The 25,229-nt window shown below is 49.2% G+C and overlaps 1 protein-coding gene across 2 annotated transcripts in view; it reads right to left on the bottom strand.

Moving 5' to 3' along the window:
- Nucleotides 1–25,229, bottom strand: part of LOC145337107 (galactose-3-O-sulfotransferase 2-like) — a 68,061-nt gene that overhangs the window by 8,201 nt on the left and 34,631 nt on the right. The window contains exons 1-3 of one of the 2 annotated variants that reach the window (XM_080181864.1): nt 15,336–15,467; nt 6,065–6,175; nt 760–1,069 (exon numbers count right to left, since the gene is read on the bottom strand). In XM_080181864.1, the coding sequence (XP_080037990.1) occupies nt 760–1,069; nt 6,065–6,175; nt 15,336–15,358 (444 nt within the window). In that variant the 5' untranslated portion in view covers nt 15,359–15,467. Of the gene's footprint in view, nt 1–759; nt 1,070–6,064; nt 6,176–15,335; nt 15,468–25,229 lie in introns of those variants that run through there. The other variant, XM_080181865.1, reaches the window with a different exon arrangement.

The following is a 25,229-nucleotide window of genomic DNA, read 5'->3' as shown; positions in this document are numbered from 1 at the left end:
CTCCCTCTATAGCAAGGACATCCTTCCTCGGAGAAGGAGACTAAAACTGTAGACAATACTCCAGGTGTGGCCTCACCAATGCCCTGTAAAATTGCAGTAAAACATCTCTATTCATAGAATCCCCACAGTGCAGAAGGAGGCCATTAGGCCCATCACATCTGTGCCGACCACACCCTCACCCAAGCCCTAGTATCCAAAGATGTGCAGGTTAGGTGGATTGGCCATGCTAAATTGCTCCTTGTTGTCCAAAAATGTGCAGGTTAGGTGGATTGGCCATGCTAAATTGCTCCTTAATGTCCAAAGATGTGCAGGTTAGGTGGACTGGCCATGCTAAATTGCTCCTTGTTGTCCAAAAATGTGCAGGTTAGGTGGATTGGCTGTGCTAAATTACCCCTTAGTGTCCAATGCTGTGCAGATTAGGTGGATTTGCCATTATAAATTGACCAAATGCAAGGAGGACTAGCAGGGTAAATGCATGGGGCTACGGGAATAGGGCTCGGGTGGGATTGTAGTCGATGAAGACTTGATGGGCCGAATGGCCTCCTTCTACACTGTATGGATTCTACGATTCTGTCATATGATAAGTTTCGGAGAGATCCCCTCTCCCTCTTCTAAACTCCGGTTTGTTAACTTTGAAGACTTCTATCAGTTCACCCCCACCCTACTCCTTCTGCCCCGAACCTCCATGCCATTCCCCAACCCCCCCAGAGCCGCCTTTCCTCTGGAGAAACGGGCCCGGACCTGCACCCATCCCTTTACCTGCGGTCGGAAGAACCTCATATGGTTGCAAATGATGTGGTACTCCTGCATCTTAAGCGGACTGTAATACTTAATCTTCCTGGTGCTGAAGAGGAAGGGGTAACCAAACTGGTAGGAGTTGGGGAGGGCGAATGTTAGGTTTCTCGCCTCCCCGAACCGGTACAGGATGTTGAGGATGGTGCTGCTAGCCGTCTTGTGCGTCTTGAGGAACATCACGTGGGTCTTGGGCTGACAGGGTTTCCGTGGGCCCCCTTCGTCCTGGGGGACCACGCTCAAAACCGGCGTCTGGTCGGGCTGACTGGACGTTACCCTGGGGAAAGACAGGAGCGATCAGAAAGTCAGCCGGTGTTAACAAACGTCTCCTGCAACACGGCTGACAACAGCGTTACACCAACAGTTGATCCAGACTCAGAGGGTAGGGTTGAAAACGAGACATAAATGCCTTTCTTGACAGTTGGTTTGTTTACAGGATACAGCTACGGCGACACAGTGGTCACAGTGGCTAGCACTGCCGCTTCAGAGTGCCAGGGACCTGGGTTCGATTCTCCCTCAGCACTGACCCTCCGACAGTGCGGCGCTCCCTCAGCACTGACCCTCCGACAGTGCGGCGCTCCCTCAGCACTGACCCTCCGACAGTGCGGCGCTCCCTCAGCACTGACCCACCGACAGTGCGGCGCTCCCTCAGCACTGACCCTCCGACAGTGCGGCGCTCCCTCAGCACTGACCCTCCGACAGTGCGGCGCTCCCTCAGCACTGACCCTCCGACAGTGCGGCGCTCCCTCAGCACTGACCCTCCGACAGTGCGGCGCTCCCTCAGCACTGACCCTCCGACAGTGCGGCGCTCCCTCAGCACTGACCCTCCGACAGTGCGGCGCTCCCTCAGCATGGTGCCTCACAGTGCCAGGAACCTGGGTTCGATTCCGAGCTTGGGTCAATGTCTGTGTGGAGTTTGCACGTTCTCCCCATGTCTGCATGGGTTTCCTCCGGGTGCTCTGGTTTCCTCCCACAGTCCGAAAGATGTGCATTGGCCATGCTAACTTCTCTTCCAGTGTGCCTGAACAGGCACGGATTGGGGTGTCTAGATGAATTTTACAGTAACTTAATTTTAACGTAAGCCTGCTTGTGACACTAATAAATAAACTTTTTACAAAAAAAACAGGCAGAAATCCCTTTCCTGACACTTGGTTTGTCTACAGGATACAGCTTTGCATGTGTCTATCTCCCACTGACTCACCCAGTGTCCCGGCAGTCTCTCTTTATAGTACCTAAAGTACTTTATCCATCAGTACGATCCACTTTGGTAATACAATTAACATGACATTAACATTAGGGGAGGTTGGTGGCCAAGTGGTATTATTGCTGGATTATTAATCCAGAAACTCCACTAACGTTCCAGGGACCCAGGTTCGAATCCCGCTACAGCAGATGGTGGAATTGGAATTCAACTTTTTTTTAAATCTTGAATTAAGAATTTACTGATGACCTATTGTCGGAAAAACCCATCTGCTTCACTCATGGTCTTTAGGGAAGGAAATCTGTCGTCCTTACCCGGTCTGGCCTACACATGACTCCAGAGCCACAGCCAATGTACTGTCAGAGGGTCAGTGCTGAGGAAGTGCTGCATTGTCAGAGGGTCAGTACAGAGGGAGCACTGCACTGTCAGAGGGTCAGTGCTGAGGGAACGCCACACTGTCAGAGGGTCAGTACAGAGGGAGTGCCACACTGTCAACTGCCCTCTGAACAAGGTGAACTAGGGATGGGCGATGAATGCTGGCCAGCCAGCATCGCCCTACGAAAGAATGTAAAACATGCACAACAAAGAAACAGGCCAGTGGCCAAAATGGGCAACTGATCCATGTTGTTGTTTCAGTTCCTCATCAGCCTCCTCCCACCCAAGCTCATCTCACCCCACTGGCACACCTTTCTACTGCTTACTCCCTCAAGTTGATTAGAATCCTTTTGATTCATTCATGGCACATGGGCGTCGCTGACTGACCAACATTTTACTGCCCATCTCGAGTTGCCCAAGGGCATTCTTCTTCAGGGCTGGCATGGTGGCACAGTGGGTTTGTACTGCTGCATCACAGCATCAAGGAGCCTTGTTCGATTCCAGCCTTGGGTGACTGCCTGTGTGGAGTTCTCCCCCTGTCTGCATGGGTTTCCTCTAGTGCTCCGGTTTCCTCCTACACTCCAAAGATATATAGGTTAGGAGGATTGGCCGTGCTAAATTGCACCATTAGTGTCTAAAGGTGTGCAGGTTAGGTGGATTGGCCATGATAGATTGCCCCTTAGTGTCCAAAGATGTGTAGGTTAGGTGGATTGGCCATGCTAAATTTCCCCTTAGTGTCCAAAGATGTTTAGGTTAGGTGGATTGACCATGCTAAATTGCGCCTTAGTGTCCAAAGATGTGCAGGTTAGGTGGATTGGCTGTGCTAAGTTGCCCCTTAGTGTCCAACGATGTAGGGTTAGGTGGATTGGCCATGTTAACTTGCCCCTTAGTGTCCAAAGATATGTAAGTTAGATGGATTGGCCATGCTAAATTGCACCCTTAGTATCCAAAAATGTGTGGGTTGGGGGATTGGCCATGCTAAATTGCCCCTTAGTGTCCAAAGATGTGCAGGTTAGGTGGATTGCCAATGTTAAACTTCCCCTTAGTGTCCAAAGATGTGCAGTTAGGTGGATTGGCTGTGCTAAATTATGCCTTAGTGTCCAAAGATGTATGGGTTAGGTGGATTGGCCATGTTAACTTGCCCCTTAGTGTCCAAAGATGTGCAAGTTAGGTGGATTGACCATCGGTTGATCAAGAGGGTTGATTGAGAGTAACTACTTCCTCTGTTGGTGGGTAAGTCGCAACGGGATGAAGGGTGACCTTATAATGAGAAGCAGGCTGTTGTGGAGGTTGGATCTGAGATTGATCCTCTCTCAATGGGTTGTGAAAACAAGGTAGACTGGTGGAGTTAAAATACGGATCAGCCGTGATCAAACTGGTGTCGAGTCAAGGGGCTGAATGGCCTCCTGCTGTTCCCTCGTTCCTTTGTCAGCGTTATTTAGTGACACTGCAGTAACTAAGAGCTGAATTATGTAACATGGAATGGCAAAATATTGCAGATGCTGGAATCTGAAACCAAAACAGAAAAATGCTGGAAAATCTCAGCAGGTCTGACAGCATCTGCGGAGAGAGAGAATGGAGCCAACGTTTCGAGTCTGAATGACCCAGGCCTTCCTGTTGCTTGTCAATTCAATGTGCCCTCCTGCCCACATGTCCGTGCTTGACCTTCTGCAATGCTCCAGTGAACTGGAGGAACAGCTTCCTCGTCTTCCTATGGCCTTCTGGACTGAACATCGAGTTCAACTACCTCAGAGTGTGTACTCTCCCCTCCACCTTCACCCTATTTCACAGAATCCAAAGAATCCCTACAGCGCAGAAGGAGGCCATTCAGCCCATCGAGTCATCACTGACAACTATCCCATCCAGGTCTGATCCTTGTAACCCCATGTAATCCCGCTAAAACAAACAGGCAATCCCACCCAGGACTGGTCCCCGTAACCCCAAGTATTTACCCTGCTAACCCACTTAACCTACACATCTTGGGACACTAAGGGTCAATTTAGTATAGCTAATCCACCTAACCTATACATCTTGGGATACTAAGGGGCAATTTAGCATGGTTAATCCACCTAACCTATACATCTTTGGACACTAAGGGGCAATTTAGCACGGCCAATCCACCTAACCTATACATCTTCGGATCGTGAGATGAACCCAGGCCCTATCCTTGTAACCCCATGTAATCCCCCTAAAATAAAGAGGCAATCCCACCCAGGACTGGTCCCCGTAACCCCAAGTATTTACCCCGCTAATCCACCTAACCTATACATCTTTGGACACTAAGGGGCAATTTAGCATGGCTAATCCAACTAACCTATATACCTCGGGACACTGAGGGGCAATTTAGCATGGCTAATCCACCTAACCTGAACATCTTTGGACAGTAAGGGGCAATTTAGCATGGCCAATCTACCTAACCTACACATCTTTGGACACTAAGGGGCAATTTAACATGGCCAATCTACCTAACCTACACATCTTTGTACACTAAGGAGAAATTTAGCATGGCCAATCCCCCTAACCTGCACATCTTTGGAGTGCAGGTGGAAACCGGAGCACCTGGAGGAAACCCACGCAGACATGGGGAGAACGTGCAAACTCCACACAGGCAGTGACCCGAGGCCAGAATCGAACCCGGGTCCCTGGCGCTGTGAGGCAGCTGTGCTGCTAACTGCCCTATTTCCATTTATTTTGTTTCATTTCTTTTCATCTCATTCATCCATTTTTAATCACCCTACATTCTCACTTCCATTTTTCCCACTTCTCCATTCCCGTTCTCCATTTTGTCCCCAAACCAATCCCACCACCCCCCCCCGCACCCACTTCAGGGCAACTGCCACATTCCTCTGGCTGTCCCTTAACAAGTTGTACCCTCTGTTCTGCCATTCACACAAATTCCGACCACTTAATGGACGCTTTTAGCACCATTCTCAGCCTTTATCATCATCATCATTCACATTTCCTTTATCCAGTTACAGTCCCTGGCCAACCTCGTCGTATAAATCTTGTCTGTTTTTCTTTGCTCTTAGCTCTGACGAAGGGTCATCCAGACTCGAAACGTTGGCTCTATTCTCTCTCCACAGATGCTCTCAGGCCTGCTGGGATTTTCTGTTTGTGTTCTCGAGTAGCAAAGTACCATTTATAAATGCAAAGTGATGCATTTTGGTAGATCTGAGGCAGGGGGGGGGGGGGGGGGGTGGGTGCGGTGGTGGTGGTAGGGGGAGAGCTTTACAATAAATGGCAGAACCATCAGGAGTATACTCACACAGAGGGATCTGGGTGTGCAAGTCCACAGATCTTAAAGATGGCAACACAGGTGGAAAAGGTGGTGAAGAAGGCATGCTTGCCTTTATCGGACGGGGCATAGAGTATAAAAGTTGGCATATGATGTCGCAGCTATACAGAACGTTGGTTAGGCCACATCTGGAATACCGCGTCCAGTTCTGGTCACCGCACTACTGGAAGGACGTGGGGGTTTTGGAGAGAGTGCAGAAAAGGTTCACCAGGATGTAGACTGGTCTTAGCTATGAGGTGAGATTGAGTAAATTAGGGTTGTTCTCCCTGGAAAGACAGAGGTTGAGGGGGGGGGGGTGACCCAATAGAAGTTTATAAAATTATGAAATCTCTCTTTTCCGCAACATATTGGACGCTCGTTCCGAAATTCCGCACAACATTGAAGCAGAAAGTAAAAATAACCTTTTCTTGTCTGCGATCCCCAGAGTCTGGATTGCTAAACCGATAGCCATGAGGATCACCACAGTCATCCATAAGACACTCAGTGTGCACCATTGCAATAACCTCGGCTTCCTAAAAGAAAGAGTTTGTGTGTGAGACAGCATACAGGAACATTCTTTCACCCGATCGACCCAGAGGAGACAACTTGCATTGATATAGCATCTTCTTCGGCCACAAGAGGACCTCCCCACCACCCCCACCACCACCCCTTCCCCATCCCCCACCACCACCCCTTCCCCGCCCCCCCAGCTTTTGACATCCAAGCATCACCACCAGAAATGCTAATTTGTGCACGGCAAGATCCCACTGTAATCAGGCATCTGAAGTTGGCCTTTAGACCCGATTAAGGGCTACGTTTTGTGTCTGAGGTGGCATTTCCTTTTTGTTGACCTCACAAACCTTTTATCGATGTTTTGTTTTCACCTCAGCCCCGCACTCCTGCTCCACACGGCGCCTGGCGTGGAGAGGGACGGCGACCTCCTTGTCAGCCTACTCCTGGCGGAACTCGCCGTTAACAGGTCCGGGTAGCGGGCGATCGACGGGGTCGTCCATCCTGACTGTCTGCCCCTCTACCGAGGCTATATTCGCGGTCAGATGTCCCTGGAGAGGGAGTGTGCAGTGTCCACGGGCGCAACTGACGCCTTCCGTGCCCGCTGGGCACCACAGGGGCTGGGGTGTATTATAAACCCCGATAACCACATTATGATTTGATGTTTTAAGTTTCTTTTCAACCTTGTTTTCTGTTCGGGCTGTTCCTCCTCCTTTTGGGGAGCTGTCCCTTTTAATTTGTTCCGAAGTTAATTTGAGTTTGTTTATTTGGCTGCTTTTGAAAGATATCCCTCATTAAGGGCCAAATTAATACGCCAATCAGGGAGTCCAAGTCTAAAACAAGACACTCCGCAATTGACCTATCAATTTGGCCCTAAGATATCAAGGACATCTTTTATTGGTTTATATTCAAACAGGCCCACCTCAATTGCCTGATTAAAATCGTTACACCCACGAACAGCAATTTCATGCAAATTCATAGAATCAAAGAATCCCCACAGTGCAGAAGGAGGCCATCCAGCCCATCGAACCAGCATCAACTCTCCGGCAGTACATCTTACCCAGGCTGTATCCCTGTAACCCCACGCATTTACCTTGCTACTCTCCCTAACCTGCACATCTTTGGACACTAAGGGGCAATTTAGCATGGCCAATCCACCTAACCTGCACATCTTTGGATGCTCAGGGGCAATTTAGCATGACCAATCCCCGTAACCTGTACATCTTTGAACTGTGGGAGGAAACCAGAGCACCCGGAGGAAACCCATGCAGACATGGGAAGAACGTGCAGACTCCACACAGATAGTGACCCAAGCCTGGAATTGAACCCACATGTATTGCTCCTAATCGGTGGTACAGTGGCACAGTGGTTAGCACTGCTGCCTCACAGGCCTTGGGGGACCGAGTACTGCACTATACTCTATGAACGGTATGTTTTGCCTTTTCACTGTATCCTAATACATTTGTTTTGATTTATTATTGTCACGTTCTGGGGCAGCATCGTGGTTAGCACTCCTGTCTCATAGCGCCAGGGACCAGGGTTCAATTCCATTCTATTCATAGAGTACATAGGGGAGAAGGATTTGATTTGATTTATTATTGTCACATGTATTGGGATACAGTGACAAGTATTGTTTCTTGCGTGCTATACAGACAAAGCATACCATTCATAGAGTACATGGGGAGAAGGATTTGATTTATTATTGTCACATGCATTGGAATACAGTGAAAAGTATTGTTTCTTGCGCACTATACAGACAAAGCATACCGTTCATAGAGTACATGGGGAGAAGGATTTGATTTTATTTATTATTGTCACATATATTGTTTCTTGCGCACTACACAGACAAAGCATACTGTACATAGAGCACACAGGGGAGAAGGGAAGCAGAGGGGGCAGAATATAGTGTTACATGTGACAATAATACATCAAATCAAACATGGCTGAATTTCAATCTCACATTCCCGCACATTCTCCGATACTCCTTGACACCTTTGGACTCTGGAAATCTATCTACTTTCTTACAATCAGTGACAGGCCTTCGCAGCTTTCTGTGGTGGAGAATTCCACAGGTTCACCTCCCTCTGAGTAAAGAATGTTTCTCCTCATCTCAGTCTTAAGTGACATACCCGTATCCTGAGACCCTGACCCCTTGTTCTCGACCCCTTCTCTTCATCTACATTCCAATCGATTTGCTGACTGCTTGTCCATTCTGTCAGCTTTGAATGACGAATGCAACAGCGATTTTCCTTGGAAAATGAGTTGTGTTTAAATGTTAATAAGTCAGAAGGGAATTAACTGGAAGCGCACAAAGCTGCAATTTAGGAACGTTTACTGTCTTCACCAGTCGAATAGAGATCTCAAGGAGAAACTTCTTTACCCGGGGAGTGGGGGAGAATGTGGGACTCGCTCCCCCGGGGAGTGGGGACAATGTGGGACTCGCTTCCCCGGGGAGTGGGGACAATGTGGGACTCGCTCCCCCGGGGAGTGGGGACAATGTGGGACTCGCTCCCCCGGGGAGTGGGGACAATGTGGGACTCGCTCCCCCGGGGAGTGGGGACAATGTGGGACTCGCTCCCCCGGGGAGTGGGGACAATGTGGGACTCGCTCCCCCGGGGAGTGGGGACAATGTGGGACTCGCTCCCCCGGGGAATGGGGACAATGTGGGACTCGCTCCCCCGGGGAATGGGGACAATGTGGGACTCGATCCCCCGGGGAGTGGGGACAATGTGGGACTCGCTCCCCCGGGGAGTGGGGACAATGGGGGACTCGCTCCCCCGGGGAGTGGGGACAATGTGGGACTCGATCCCCGGGGAGTGGGGACAATGTGGGACTCGATCCCCCGGGGAGTGGGGACAATGTGGGACTCGATCCCCCGGGGAGTGGGGACAATGTGGGACTCGCTCCCCCGGGGAGTGGGGACAATGTGGGACTCGCTCCCCCGGGGAGTGGGGACAATGTGGGACTCGCTCCCCCGGGGAGTGGGGACAATGGGGGACTCGCTCCCCCGGGGAGTGGGGACAATGTGGGACTCGCTCCCCCGGGGAGTGGGGACAATGTGGGACTCGATCCCCCGGGGAGTGGGGACAATGTGGGACTCGATCCCCCGGGGAGTGGGGACAATGTGGGACTCGCTCCCCCGGGGAGTGGGGACAATGTGGGACTCGCTCCCCCGGGGAGTGGGGACAATGTGGGACTCGCTCCCCCGGGGAGTGGGGACAATGTGGGACTCGCTCCCCCGGGGAGTGGGGACAATGTGGGACTCGCTCCCCCGGGGAGTGGGGACAATGTGGGACTCGCTCCCCCGGGGAGTGGGGACAATGTGGGACTCGTTCCCCCGGGGAGTAGGGAGAATGTGGGACTCATTCCTGCAGGGAGTAGGGAGAATGTGGGACTCGCTCCCATGGGGAATGAGGAGAATGCGGGAGCCGCTCCCATGGGGTGAGGGGAGAATAGAAACATAGAAGATTGAAGCAGAAGGAGGCCATTTGGCCTTTGAGCCTGCTGTGCTATTTGTTACAATCCCTGCATCTACCCTGTCCAGTCCTGTTAAAATTTTATAAGTCTCTATTATATCCCCTCCCTCATTCGTCTGAACTCCAGTGAAAACAATCCTAACCTAGTCAATCTTTCCTCATACATCAGTCCCTCCATCCCTGGAATCAGCCTGGTAAACCTTCGCTGTATCTCTCGAGAGCAAGAACATCCTTCATCAGAAAAGGAGACCAAAACTGCACACAATACTCAGGTGTGGCCTCACCAAGGCCCTGTATCATTGCAACAGCACATTCCTGCTCCTGTACTTGAAACCTCTCGCAATGAACATGCCATTTGCCTTCTTTACCGCCTGCTGCACCTGCATGCTTACCTTCAGCGACTGGTGCCCAAGGACACCCAGGTCCCTCTGCACACTCCCCCTCTCCCAATTTACAGCCACTCAGGTAGGAATCTGCCTTCTTGATTTTGCTTCCAAAGTGAATAACCTCACATTTATCCAAAGTGTGCTGCATCTGCCATTGATGTGCCCACTCACCCAACCTGTCCAGATCATTCTGAAGGATCTCTGTATCTGGATCACGGTTCACCCTCCCACCCAACTTGGTATCATCTGTGAACGTGGAGATGTTACATTTTGTTCCCTCATCCAAGTCATTAGTATATATTGTGAATAGCTGGGGTCTCAGTACCGATCCCTGTGGCACCTCACAATTTGAAAAGGATCCATTAATTCCTACTCTTTATTTCCACTCTGCCAGCCAGTTTTCTATCCATCCCAATACACTTCTCCCAATCCCATGCGCTTTAATCTTGCATGATAATCTCTTATGCGGGACTTTGTAAAACGCTTGCTGAAAGTCCAAATATACCACATTGACTGGATCCCCGTTGGCAATTCTACTAGTTACATCTTCAAAGATTTCCAACAGATTTGTCAAGCATGATTTCCCCTTCATAAATCCATGCTGACTCTGTCTAATCCTGCCACTGCTTTCTAAATGCTCCGCGATAAAGTCCCTGACAATGGATTTGAGAATTTTCCCCACTACCGACGTTGAGCTTACTGCTCTATAATTCCCTGTTTTCTCTCTGCCTCCCTTTTTTGAATATTGGAGTGACATTCGCTACCCTCCATTCTGCAGGGACTGTTCCAGAGTCTATAGAATCCTGGAAGATGACCACCAATGCTATTTCTAGAGCCACTTCCTTACGTACTCTGGGATGTAGATTATCAGACCCTGGGGATTTATCCATCTTCAGTCCCATCAACTTTCCCACTACCATTTCCCTACTAATACCGATCTCCCTCAGTTCCTCCCTCTCACTAAATCTTGCATTTCTGGCATCTGATTTGTGTCCTTTTTTGTGAAGACAGAACCAAAGTATGCATTCAGTTGCTCGCCCATTTCTTTGTCCCCTATTATACATTCCCCCGTTTCTGTCTGTAGGGGACCTACATTTGTCTTCACTAACCTCCTTCTCTTCACATAGCTATAGAAACTCTTACTGTCAGTCTTTTATGTTCCCTACAAGCTTACTTTCGAACTGTATTTTCCCCTTCTTAATCAATCCCTTGGTCCTTCTTGGCTGGATTCTAAACTGCACCCAATCCTCAGACCTATTATTTTTCTTGGCCAATCTGTATGCTTCTCCCTTGGATCGGATACTCTCTCCAATTTCCTTTGTAAGCTGTGGATTGGCTCTCTTACCCATCTTGCTTTTGTGCCAGACAGGAATTAACAGTTGCTGCAGTTCCCCCAATGCGTTCCTTGAGTGTTTGCCATTGCCCACCCACTGTCATCCCTTTAAGTAACTCTCCCCAATCTATCAAGGCCAACTCATATCCTCATAGTTCCCTTTATTAAGATTCCGCACCCTAGTCTCCGAATCAACTACTTCACTCCCCATCTTGATTTAAAAAAAAATTCCATCACGTTATGGTCGCTCGTCCCCAAGAGGTCTCGTACAGATAAGATTCCCTTCTCATTACACAGTATCCAGACTAAGATGGCCTGGTCTCGAGTTGGTTCCTCCAAATATTGGACAAGGAAACCATCCCGTATACACTCCAGGAATTCCTCCTCTGTGCCATTGTGGCTAATTTGCTTTGTCCAATCTATGTGCACATTGAAATCACCCATGATCACCGATATTCCCTTTATCACATGCATCTCTAATTTCATGCATAATGCCATTCCCAACGTCACCACTGCAGTTTGAGGGTCTATATATGACACCCACTAATGTTCAATACTCCTCGGTATTTCTCAGCTCTACCCATACAGACCCCGCGTTGTCAAGAGCTAATATCCTTTCTCACGGTTGTGTTCATTTCCTCATTAACCAGCAGTGCCATTCCACCGCCTTTTCCTTTGTGTCTGCCCTCCCTAAATACTGAATACCCTGGGACATTCAGTTCCCACCCCTGGTCACCCTGCAGCCATGTCTCCGTAACAAAAAAGAATCACGAATCTCTACTGTACAGAAGGAGGCCATTCGACCCATCGCATCAACAACAATCCCACCCTATCCCCGTAACACCACATACTTACGCTCCTATCCCCCTGACACTAAGGGGCAATTTAGCAATCCACCTAACCCGTACATCTTGGGACTGTGGGACAAAACCGGAGCATCCAGAGGAAACCCATGCAGACATGGGGAGAACGTGCAAATTCTGCACAGGCAGTGACCCAAGCCAGGAATCTAACTCGGATCCTTGGCGCTGTGCTAACTACTGGAGCACCATGCCGCCCTTAAGTGGGAATGTGGGACTCGCTCCCACAGGGAGCGGGGAGAATGTGGGACTACTTCCCATAGAGGAATGGGGAGAATGTGAGGCTTGCTCCCACAGGGTGTGGGAAGAATGTGGGACTCATTCCCAAGGGGAGCAGGGAGCATATGGGACTCGCTCCCGCAGGGGAGTGGGGAGAATCTGAGACCGCTCCCATGGGTAGTGGGGAGAATCTGAGACTTGCTCCCATGGGGAGTGGGGAGAATGTGGGACTTGCTCCCGCAGGAAATGGAGGACAGTGTGGGACTCACTCCCGCAGGGAATGAAGGAGAATGTGGGACTCACTCCCGCAGGGGAGTGGGGAGAATCTGAGACTCGCTCCCATGGGGAGTGGGGAGAATCTGAGACTCGCTCCCATGGGGAGTGGGGAGAATGTGGGACTCACTCCCACGGGGAGTGGTTGAGATGAATAGTGTCGATACATTTAATACATTTAAGGGTGGGGGGGGTGTTGGGGGAGCAAAGTGAGTAACACAAGAGGGAGAATGGAATAGAAGGATGTGGTGACAGGGTGAGGTGGAGAGAGGCTCATGTAGAACAGAAACACAGCACAGAGCAGACGGAAAATTGGCCTGTTTTTGTGCTGTACATTCTCACTCAAATCAAAATGACGCAATTGATGTCCATGTATTTCTGATGAGTAATTCTACGTTGCATCGTTCTTTTTAAACCCTCCCTTGGCTTCTCTCCCCTTCCTATCTCTTTAAACCAAACCTCCCCCCCTCCCCCAGTCCAGAACTCATTGAAGCATAGAAACTAGAAGCAGGAGAAGGCCATTTGGCCCTTCGACCCTGTTCTGCCATTCATTTTGATCATGGCTGATCATTAAATTCAATATCCTGATCCCTCCTTCCCCCTGATCCCTTTATCCCCAAGAGCGATATCTAATTCCTTCTTGAAATCACACAACATTTTGGCCTCAACTCCTTTCTGTGGGGGTGAATTCCACACATTCACCACCCTCTGGGTGAAGAAATCTCTCCTCGCCTCATTCCTAAAAGGTTCACCCCTTATCCTCGAACTGTGACCCCCTGATTCTGGACTCCCGCACAGTTGGGAACATTCTCCCTGAATCCACCTGGTCCAATCCTAAGACAAAGATCTCTGCGCTCCTCCAATTCCGGTCTCTCCATTCCCCTGAATTCCGTCGCTGCAGTGAAGGCGCCCGTGCTTTCCTTGGATCCCAAGGTCTGGAATTCCCTCCCTGAATCCCTTTGTCTCTCTCTCCCCTGCAACCCCTCTGAACATCTCCTGAGTACCTCTGTTCCACTTTCTGTTTCTAAGGCCCCTCTGTCAGAAATGTCTTGGGACTTTTTCCTTTTGTTGTGTTAAATGAGCTAAATAAATAGCAAGTTGCAACGCTGCAGGTTGGTTTTAATGAAATCAGAATACCTACAGTATAGAAGGAGCCCATTTGGCCCATCGAATCTGCACCTACAACAATCTCAGCCAGGCCCTATCTCCATAACACCACGGTATCCTGCTACTCCCCCTAACCTGCACATCTTTGGACACTAAGGGGCAATTTGGCATGGCCAATCCACCTAACCTACACATCTTTGGACACTAAGGGGCAATTTAGCATGGCCAATCCCCCTAACCTACACATCTTTGGACACTAAGGGGCAATTTAGCATGGCCAATCCCCCTAACCTACACATCTTTGGACACTAAGGGGCAATTTAGCATGGCCAATCCACCTAAACTGCACATCTTTGGACACTAAGGGGCAATTTAGCATGGCCAATCCACCTAACCTACACATCTTTGGACACTAAGGGGCAATTTAGCATGACCAATCCACCTAACCTGCACATCTTTGGACATTGAGGGATAATTTAGCATGGCCAATTCACCGAACCTACACATCTTTTGGAGTGTGGGGGGGGGGAAAACCCACGCAGACACGGGAGAGATCATGCAGACTTCACACAGACCCAAGGCTGGAATCAAACCTGCGTCTCTGGTGCTGTGAGGCAGCGGTGCTAACCGCTGCACCACCCTAGAGGAAGCACAGTGGCACAGTGGTCCCTTCACAGTGCCAGGGGCCCCAGGTTCGAATCCCAGGTCGGGTCACCGTCTGTGTGGAGTTTGCACATTCTCCCCATGTCTGCGTGGGTTTCCTCCGGGTGCTCTGGTTTCCTCCCACAGTCCCAAAGATGAGCGGATTCGGTGGATTGGCCACGCTACATTGCCCCTTAGTGTCAGGGGGAACTCGCTGGGGCAAATGCCTGGCGTTGTGGGGAAAAGGGCCTGGGTGGGATTGTGGTCATTGCAGACTGGACGGGCCGACTGGCCTTCGTCTCCACCGTAGGATCCTATGATTCTAAGGTAGCTATTGATTCGCAAGAGGCCAAAGACAGATCTGCAACTGGCACGCCACTGGGGGCAACAACTCCAATCTCTCTCCTCCTCCAATATTTAAGTGGTCACTCAGCTGAACCCTTACAGTGATGGAGAACAGACCAATGCCCCTCTCCATTCAGAGGTGGTGGAGGCTGGGGGGCAAGATAGTGGATGTTAATTGTCTCCCCACCCCCCTCCCCTCCCCCCAATACATTTTTTTGTGCCTTGAAGCTCCTCCATTCATCTCAAACCCTTTGACTTAAGCCAGCTCCCTCTCTCTCTCTCTTCCCTTCTCTAAATTCTGCACCAGCCTTATGATTTTGTAATTCGTACATTTACCCTCCCCCCCCCTCCACCTCCCCACCTTCTGCTTCGTCCTCAATCTTCAAACTGGGGAAGGAGGAGGAGGAGAAGGAGGGTTTTGTTTTGCTGAACAGAAATTTACAATTGCTACCGATCAATTTCCCATTGCATTTTTCACTCCTGAGAAACGTTTCTCTCTCTCTCTCTCTCCTTTCTCTCTCTCTCCCCATTCACCCACTTACTTGCGACGCCTCCGTGCTAACATGTCCACAATCTCGGCTGCGAGCTTAAAGGATGCAACTTCGTCTCCGATCCGCTCTATGTGACGGAATGAGGCTGTTCAGCTATATTTAAAATTGTGGCTTCTTTCTTCCCCTCTCTCTCTGTGTTTCCTTGCAGCGGAGCTTGCAAATAAATGAGAGGGGGGGAGGAAAAAAGACAGAGACGCCAGTGCAATTTGCACTGCTACACAGTCCCTGTTAGTACAAGATACACTAAAACACTGCTGGCCCCTACTGGAACCTCCCAGTCTAGATAATAATCCGGTGCAGGTATCTCACCATCTCTCTCCTTTTACAATTGGAACCGGGCGGGGAGGGGAAGGATATCAGAGTTTGGGGAAGATTTAGTTTAAGTTTATTTTTACCCATGCTAAATTGATTTTTGATTTGATTTATTAACATACAGTGAAAAGTATTGTTTCTTGCGCGCTATACAGGCAAAGCATACCGTTCATAGAGTAGATAGGGGAGAAGGATTTGATTTGATTTATTATTGTCACATGTATTGGGATACAGTGAAAAGTATTGTTTCTTGCCTGCTATACCGACAAAGCATACCGTTCATAGAATACATAGAGGAGAAGGATTTGGTTTGATTTATTATTGTCACATGCATTGGGATACAGTGAAAAGTATTGTTTCTTGCCTGCTATACAGACAAAGCATACTGTTCATAGAGTACATAGGGGAGAAGGATTTGATTGATTATTGTCACGTGTATTGGGATACAGTGAAAAGTATTGTTCTTGCACGCTATACAAACAAAGCATACCATTCATAGAGAAGGAAAGGAGAGAGAGTGCAGAATGTAGTGTTACATTCATAGCTAGGGTGTAGAGAAAGATCAACTTAATGCGAGGTAGGTCCATTCAAAAGTCTGACAGCAGCAGGGAAGAAGCTGTTCTTGAGTCGGTTGGTACGGGACCTCAGACTTTTGTATCTTTCTCCCAACAGAAGAAGGTGGAAGAGAGAATGTCCGGGGTGTGGGGGGGTCCGTGATTATGCTGGCTGCTTTTTCCCGAGGCAGCGGGAAGGTGTAGACAGAGTCAGTGGATGGGAGACTGGTTTGCGTGATGGATTGGGCTACATTCACGACCTTTTGTAGTTCCTTGCGGTCTTGGGCAGAGCAGGAGCCCATACCAAGCTGTGATAGAACCAGAAAGAATGCTTTCTATGGTGCATCTGTAGAAGTTGGTGAGAACCCTCGCTGACATGCCAAATTTCCTTAGCCTCCTGATAAAGTAGAGGTGTTGGTGGTGTTAATGTAAGCCTACTTGTGACACCAATGAATAAAATTTAAAGCCCAGCCACTGACTCACAGCTGACCTGCCGTAGAAACAGGGACAGAGGCCATTCGGCGCACTGTATCTATGCTAGCGCCTTTGGAGATTTCGACTATTGACAGATGGCAGAATCCTTGGGCAGATTAAAGAACGGATTGTTACAAAACTAAACTGGAGGCATCTCTGACTAGTTTTATGGAAGATATTTCCTGGACCAGTTAATTATTACAGTACCTCGCCATATGGTCATTGTGTCCTGTTTTAGAAAGCACTGATAACTATAAGATTGTGTAAGGTTGATCCGTATCTTGCTGATTGACAGAAAGTCTAACATAATAGGAAGAGGGAGATATCACAAAGTTATGGCAATGGTTTATTGCGTCTGATGTAACCTTCCAAGATCTCTGCACTCCCCCACCCCAAGCATCTCTTTTTTTTTACATCACTCCACCATTGGCAGAGTTGGCACCTTCAGCTGTTTGGGCCCCAAAGTACTTGCTAAACCACGCCCCCCCCCCCACTACGGTGCAGAAGAGGCCATTCAAGCCCATCAGGTCTGCACTGACTCTCTGACAGAGAGTCAGGCCGTCTTCACGGTCCAATCCACATAATCCCGCACATGTACCACAGCCAATCCACCTAACCCGCACATCTTTGGACATTAAGGGGCAATTTAGCATGGCCAATCCACCTAACCCGCACATCTTTGGACATTAAGGGGCAATTTAGCATGGCCAATCCACCTAACCCGCACATCTTTGGACATTAAGGGGCAATTTAGCATGGCCAATCCACCTAACCCGCACATCTTTGGACATTAAGGGGCAATTTAGCATGACCAATCCATCTAATCTACACATTGTGGGTCAATAACGGACAATTTAGCATGGCAAGTCCACCTAACCTACACATCTTTTGGATGCAAAAGGGCAATTTAGCATGGCCAATCCATCTCATCTACACATTGTGGGTCACTAAGGGACAATTTAGCATGGCAGTCGCCTAACCTGCACATCTTTGGACACTAAGGGGCAATTTAACACGGCTAATCCACCTAACCTGCATATGTTGGGTCACCAAGGGGCAATTTAGCATGGCCAATCCACATAACCCGCACATTTTGGGACACTAAGGGGCAATTTAGCATGACCAATCCACCTAACCTGCACATCTTTGGACACTAAAGGCAACTTAACATGGCCAATCCATCTAATTGACACATTGTGGATCACTAAGGGGCAATCTAACATGGCAAATCCACCTAACCTACACATCTTGACACCAAAGGGCAATTTAGCATGGCTACTCCACATTACCCACACATCTTGGGACACCAAGGGGCAATTTAGCATGACCAATCCACCTAACCTGCAGACCTTTGGACACTAAGGGGCAATTTAGCATGGCCAATCCACCTAACCTGCACATCTTTGGACACTAAGGGGCAATTTAGCATGGCCAATCCACCTAACCTACACATCTTTGGGCACTAAGGGGCAATTTAGCATGGCCAATCCACCTAACCTACACACTTTTTGACACTAAGAGGCAATTTTGCATGGCTAATCCACCTAACCAACACATCTTTGGACTGTGGGAGGAAACCAGAGCACCCAGAGGAAACCCACACAGACACAGGGAAAACGTACAGACTCCCCAAATGCACAGTCACCCCAAAGTGAGAATCGAACCTGGGTTCCTATGCTGTGGAGGCGACTGTGCCACTGTGTCGCCCTCCTGGTGACTCATGGGACATTAGTCACGGAGGCCAACACCCAGAATGTTAGCTGAGTTTCCGGATTAATAGTCCAGGGCTAATCTCACTGGACCACAGCCACCTCGACTCAGGGAGGAATCCATGTCACGCGAAGGAAATAGATGGGTGGGCCATTATACCCAGTTTGTGGGATCTTTCTGTGTGTGACCTGACTCCCACCTTCCCCAGATTACAACGGGGCGAGTGCTTTGAATGGGCTGAACCGGCTGCTGAGTGCCTGTCGATGGCCTGAGGGTGTTTGAGAATAGCAATCTCTTTCGATCTCTCAGAGTAATAACAAGCTTATCAAGAGACTGTCAACAGTTAATTACAGCATAATTAGGGACTGTGACCTCAATTCCTCATTATTGTTCAGGCATTAATTTTATTTCTGTCCCCGCGTTGCAGCCACTTCAAAATCAGGCGCCGTTAACTCAGTACAGAACTTACTTGATAATTCTGGCTTGGGTCACTGTCCTGCGTGGAATTTGCACGTTCTCCCCGTGTTGTGTGGGTTTCCTCCACGTGCTCTGGCTTCCTCCCACAATCCAAAGATGTGCAAGTTAGATGGATTGGTCATGCTAAATTGCCCCTTAGTGTCCAAAGATGTGTAGGTTAGGTGGATTGGCCATGCTAAATTGCCCCTTAGTGCCCAAAGATGTTCAGGTTAGGTGAATTGGCCATGCTAAATTGTCCCTTAGTGTCCAAAGATGTGCACGTTAGGTGGATTGGTCATGCTAAATTGTCCCTTAGTGTCAAAGATGTGCAGTTTAGGTGGATTGGCCATTCTCAATTACCCCTTAGTGTCCAAAGATGTGCAGGTTAGGTGGATGACAATGCTAAATTGACCCGAGTGTTGGGAGGATTAGCAGGGTTATGGGGATAGAGGCTATTAGCATGGGGTTATGGGGATAGAGGCTAGGTGGGATTGTGGTCGCTGCAGACTCGATGGGCCGAATGGCTTCCTCCTGCACTGTAGGGATTCTGTTTCAAGCGGGAAAGGTGACAGTTGTGCAATGCAGGAGACAAGGGCCAGATATCTCCAGATCTCGCACTGCACCCCCCCACCTCCACCACCACACCCCCCACCGCCTCAGTCCCAGCCCCCGCACCATGCAGCCCCACCCCCTCTACAGCCCCAGTTCCTGCCTCCCCTGTTCCAGCACCTGTCCCCCCAACACCCTCCCGCCCCCCCTCCCCCCCATAACACCAGCCCTCCCCCCACTTCAACCTCTTTCCCCAACACCAAAACACCAGACAGATGAAGAATTTGGCACTCAGCCAAATCTCTGTTCACTGCAGCAGGACTGGAGAATCCGTGGGCGAGGCCGGAGAATTTTAACGTTTGAAAATTATTTATGACTTACATTAACACTGCGATGAAGTTACTGTGAAAACCCCTTTTTGCCACACTCTGGAGCCTGTTGGGGTAACATTGAGGGAGAACTTAACACAGCCAATGCACCCTAACCAGCACGTCTTTCGGACTGTGGGAGGAAACCCACGCAGACACGGTGAGAAATGTGCAAACTCCACACAGACAGTGGCCCAAGCTGGGAATCGAACCCGGGTTCCTGGCACTGTGAGGCAGCAGCGCAAACCACTTCCAAATCCAGCCCTGATTGCCACTTTGTACGGGAAAGAAATAACAACCAGAAATCCAGTACCAGGTGTCGTGTGGGCTTTCGGAGAATGAGGAAGTTTGAAGAGGGACTGGGAAGTTATTTCAAGGGAGGGCATTTTATTTTATCTTAGCAACATGCCTTCCATTAAAAACAGTCCCTGTTGCCCCAACCACACACAGCACAAACTTTCTGGCCAGCAAACAGAGACCTGAAGATAAATTAAAGGCTGTCATTCAATAAGGAAGATAGAGACTTGTAAATGATTAATGATGAGTCTCGGCCCAGCCTGAAGATCGAATGACAATCTTAGGCTCTAGTTAATGTTAAGGGTGACGCAGTGGCACAGTTGGTTAGCCCTGCTGCCTCACAGCACCATGGACCCGGATTCGATTCCTGGCTTGGGTCACCGTCTGTGCGAATTTGGCATGCTCTCCCCGTGTCAGTGTGAGTTTCCTCTGGGTGCTCCGGTTTCCTCCCACAGCCAAAGATGTGCAAGTTAGGCGGATTGGCCATGCTAAATTGCCCCTTAGTGTCCAAAGACGCGCAGGTTAGGTGGATTGGCCATGCTAAATTGACCCTTAGTGCCCAATGATGTGTGGGTTACATGGATTGGCCATGCTAAATTGCCTTTTAGTGTCCAAAGATGTGCGGGTTAGGTGGATTGGCTGTACTAAATTGCCCCATAGTACCAATGATGTGTGGGTTACGTGGATTGGCCATGTTAAATTGCCTCTTAGTGTCCAAAGATGTGGGGTTAGGTGGATTGGCCATGCTAAAGGTACTGTCAGTGTAGACTGGATGGGCCAAATGGCCTCCTGCTGCGCTGCCGACTACCTGATTAATATTTAATGGACATTATTTGGAGCAAGACCATCTATCTTTTTTTATTCATTCGTGGGACATGCGTATCCTTGACAGCATAATGAAACTGATGTTGGAAAGGATGTAAAGAGGGGCAGGGTTTTAACATGAAGGATTGGGAGGTTAATTGAATATGGCAAGCCTCGAGTAAGTCACAGGGACCAATCCTAGGGTTAACGGAATGGGTTCCACTGTCGTGTGGCCCAGGGCAAGACTTGAAACCGAGAGCCTTTTGTGATTGAGTTATGTGAGTTATATGGCCCCACTTGTCCAACTGAGATAATCTAGGAGACAGAGAGAGGAGAAACAACTTGAAATTGAGTGCAGCCTCCATTTGCTGATCTGGCTGTGACTTATGACGATAACTTGTGACGATGTGTGTAACCCGTCCTTAGTTTGCGATAACCATTTCCACATGGACGTGGAGCACTTGACCCTCCCTCAGCCCTCTCCCCCTCTCCAGGCCTGTGGAGCCTTCCCCGTACCCTCCCCTCTGCTCCTCCCCCCCTGCCCCGCCCGCACACACACACACACACACACACACACACTCCCACACATTCACACACACTCTCACACACTCTCACACACACATTCCCACACACACACACATTCCCACACACACACACACACACACACACACACACATTCCCACACACACACACACACACACATTCCCACACACACACATACACACACACATTCCCACACTCTCACACATTCCCATGCACACACATTCCCACACACACACACACACATTCCCACACACACACACTCTCACACATTCCCATGCACACACACTCCCACACACACACACACATACACACACAGACACAAACACACACATTCCCACACTCTCACACATTCCCATGCACACACATTCCCACACACACACACACACACACATTCCCACACACACACACTCTCACACATTCCCATGCACACACATTCCCACACACACACATACTCACATACATTCCCACACACACACAAATATACACACACAGACACAAACACACACACACACACACACTCCCACACACACTCACACACATCCACACACACACATTCCCACACATGTTCACACACACATACTCCCACACACACATTCCCACACACACACACACACACACACACACACACACTCCCACACACACAGACACTTTCTCCACACAGGCCTGGGGGTGAAGTACTGTCTGTACTTATGGAAATGCCTATTTACAGAAGGGCTGTGTTGACTGCTGTTTATATATATATATATATAAATAATCACCCACATATGTATCACTCACACTTTCCTTACCCCCATGCTCGACCATGTGACACATTCCTGCCTAATCTCCGCCCCCCCCCCCCCCCCCCCCGCCACCGTGAGGCGGAATCTTCTCAGACTTTGCTGCTAATGTCTTTTAACTCTGAAATTTCACACTCCCTGCTGGCATTGTCCATCACCCACATATGGGCAGCGCGGTGCTTAGCACTGCTGCCTCACAGCGCCAGGGACCCAGGGTTTTTTTTACCCCCTGCCGGTCTGACTGAAGCAATTCGCACCAAAAGCAAGGGCAAGTCATTGAATCCCTACAGTGCAGAAGGAGGCCATTCGGCCCATCCAGCCTGCACCCAACCATAATCCCATCCAGGTCCCAACCCCAAAACCCCAGCTTGTCCCCCTGACTCTAAGGGGCAACTTAGCATGCCCAATGTGCCCTAACCAGCATGTCTTTTGGACTTTGAGAGGGAACCAGAGCACCCGGAGGAAACCCACGCGGACACGGGGAGAACGTGCGAACGTCCACACAAATAGTGACCCAAGCCGGGAATCGAACCCGGGTCCCTGGCACTGTGAGGCAGCAGTGCTAACCATTGTGCCAACGTGCTGCCTATAGGCAGCCAGCATAATCAGGGACACCACGCACCCAAACATTCTCTCTTCCACCTTCTTCCATCGAGAAAAAGATACAGAAGTCTCGTACCAACCAACTCAAAAACAGCTTCTTCCCTGCTGCCAACAGACTTTTGGATGGACCTACCTTGCATCTTTCTCTACACCCCAGCTATGACTTTAAAACTACATTCTGCACTCTCTGTATGTTTGTCTGTATAGTGTGCAGGAAACAATACTTTTCACTGTATCGCGATACATGTGACAATAATAAATCAAATCAAATCCTTCTCCCCTATGTACTCTATGAACGGTATGCTTTGTCTGCATAGCACACAAGAAACAATACTTTTCACTGTATCCCGATACATGCGACAATAACAAATCAAATCAAATCCTTCTCCCCTATGTACATGTGACAATAATAAATCAAATCCTTCTCCTCTATGTACTCTATGAACAGTATGCTTTGTCTGTATAGCGCGCAAGAAACAATACTTTTCACTGTATCCCAGTACATGTGACAATAGTAAATCAAATCCTTCTCCTCTATGTACTCTATGAACAGTATGCTTTGTCTGTATAGCGTGCAAGAAACAATACTTTTCACAGTATCCCAATACATGTGACAATAATAAATCAAATCAAATCAAAATGAATTGAGCTGTGTGCTGATAGCTCACTTCACTGACTGTGAGAACCGTGCGCTCCCCCGTGTCCAAAGTGTCAATATTTCTCTTGTTTTTAACCATTTGGAGTTGATGTCCGTTCTATTAGTATATAAATGATTTGGTACGTTCTATAACTGGCTGTGAAAGATTTGGCGAGGATTCAAGGTTTTTAAACTTTTCCATGGGGGTCACAGTGAGCGAACGAGCTCCATTTCAATCTTGTGGAATGAAGGGGGGTCACTCATGAGGCCCACTCACCAGCTTAGCTTGCCCATTGCTGTACAAGGGTGACCCCCCCCCAATCTAATTTTAAAATCATTGTTTCCCCTCCGCACCCCCACCAGCCCTCCAGTTCTGGACTCACCCACAAGAGGAAACATGCTTTCCTCCTTCATCTTGTTGAGATGGTCCAGGACCTTATATACTTTGATCCGGTCATGCCCACTCAGTCATCTAAACTCTACGAACCAAGATCACACTATCCTCATAAGACAACAAGCTCTACCTAGGTATCAGTCTAGTAAACCTGTGTCAACTGGGTGGGAGTGTATCAATGTAAGTTCTTTTTGGTGCCTGCTTGAAAGTTCTGGTGATGGGAGCATCCTGTCAAAGGACTTGGGTGTCCTGCCCTGGGAACCACCCCTCCTCCGGATTGCCAGGGGCTGCTTTCCTGTGCCCAATTGCATTGTGGCTTTTTCCTGTGCTGACCCATAGCTCCAGGGACCCGGGTTCAATTCCTGGCTTGGGTCGCCGTGTGTGTGGAGTCTGCAGGTTCTCCCCGTGTCAGCGTGGGTTTCCTCCAGGTGCTCCAGTTTCCTCCCACAGTCCAAAGATGTGCAGGTTGGGTGGATTGGCCATGCTAAACTGCCCCTTAGTGTCAAAAGGTGAGCTGATTAGAGGGATTGGCCATGCTAAATTGCCCCTTAGTGTCCAAAGATGTGCAGGTTAGTTGGATTGGCTATGCTAAATTGCCCCTTAGTGTCCACAGATGTGTAGTTTAGGGGGATTGGCCATGCTAAATTGCCCCTTAGTGTCCAAAGATGTGTAGGTTAGGTGGATTGGCTGTGCTAAATTGCCCTTTAGTGTCCAAAGATGTGCAGGTTGGGTGGATTGGCCATGCTAAATTGCCCCTTGGTGTCCCAAGATGTGCAGGTTGGGTGGATTGGCCATGCTAAATTGCCCCTTAGTGTCCCAAGATGTGCAGGTTGGGTGGATTGGCCATGCTAAATTGCCCCTTATTGTCCCAAGATGTGCGGGTTGGGTGGATTGGCCACGCTAAATTGCCCCTTAGTGTCCCAAGATGTGCGGGTTGGGTGGATTGACCATAGTAAATGTGGGGTTGTTGGCGAGGCCAGCATTTGGAACCCCTTGAGGAAGTGGTGGGTGAGCCGCTTTCCTGAACCCACTGCAGCCCACTGTGTGGTGTCGGTACACCCACACAGCGCAGTGAGGGAGTCAGTCCCCGGATGCAGGACAGTGCAGGAAGGGTCGATATATATCCACCCACTTTGGAAGGAATGGTGGGGGGGTGGGGAACACGGCTCGGAAAGTGTTCCACTGGAGAAATCCCTTCCTCTCTAAAATGCTGCAATGAAATGTAATGTTTCATGCTGAAGCTTTAATTAAAAACAAGATTGAGCGGGGGTTAGGAGAGAGGGGGTGGGGTTGCGTGGTTTATCCCTGGCAACATAATGAAACTGGTTTGAAAAAGATGCGAAGAAGGCCAGGGTTTTAATTTGAAGCGTTGGGGGTTTAATTTAATGCGTCAGGACTCGTGACT

This window comes from Carcharhinus amblyrhynchos, unplaced genomic scaffold (assembly GCF_965287045.1).
Source record: "Carcharhinus amblyrhynchos unplaced genomic scaffold, sCarAmb.v2.hapA scaffold_43, whole genome shotgun sequence".
Lineage (NCBI taxonomy): Eukaryota > Metazoa > Chordata > Chondrichthyes > Carcharhiniformes > Carcharhinidae > Carcharhinus > Carcharhinus amblyrhynchos.
Note: the sequence above shows the minus strand (reverse complement) of the source record. Positions and strands in the feature narration are given on the sequence as shown.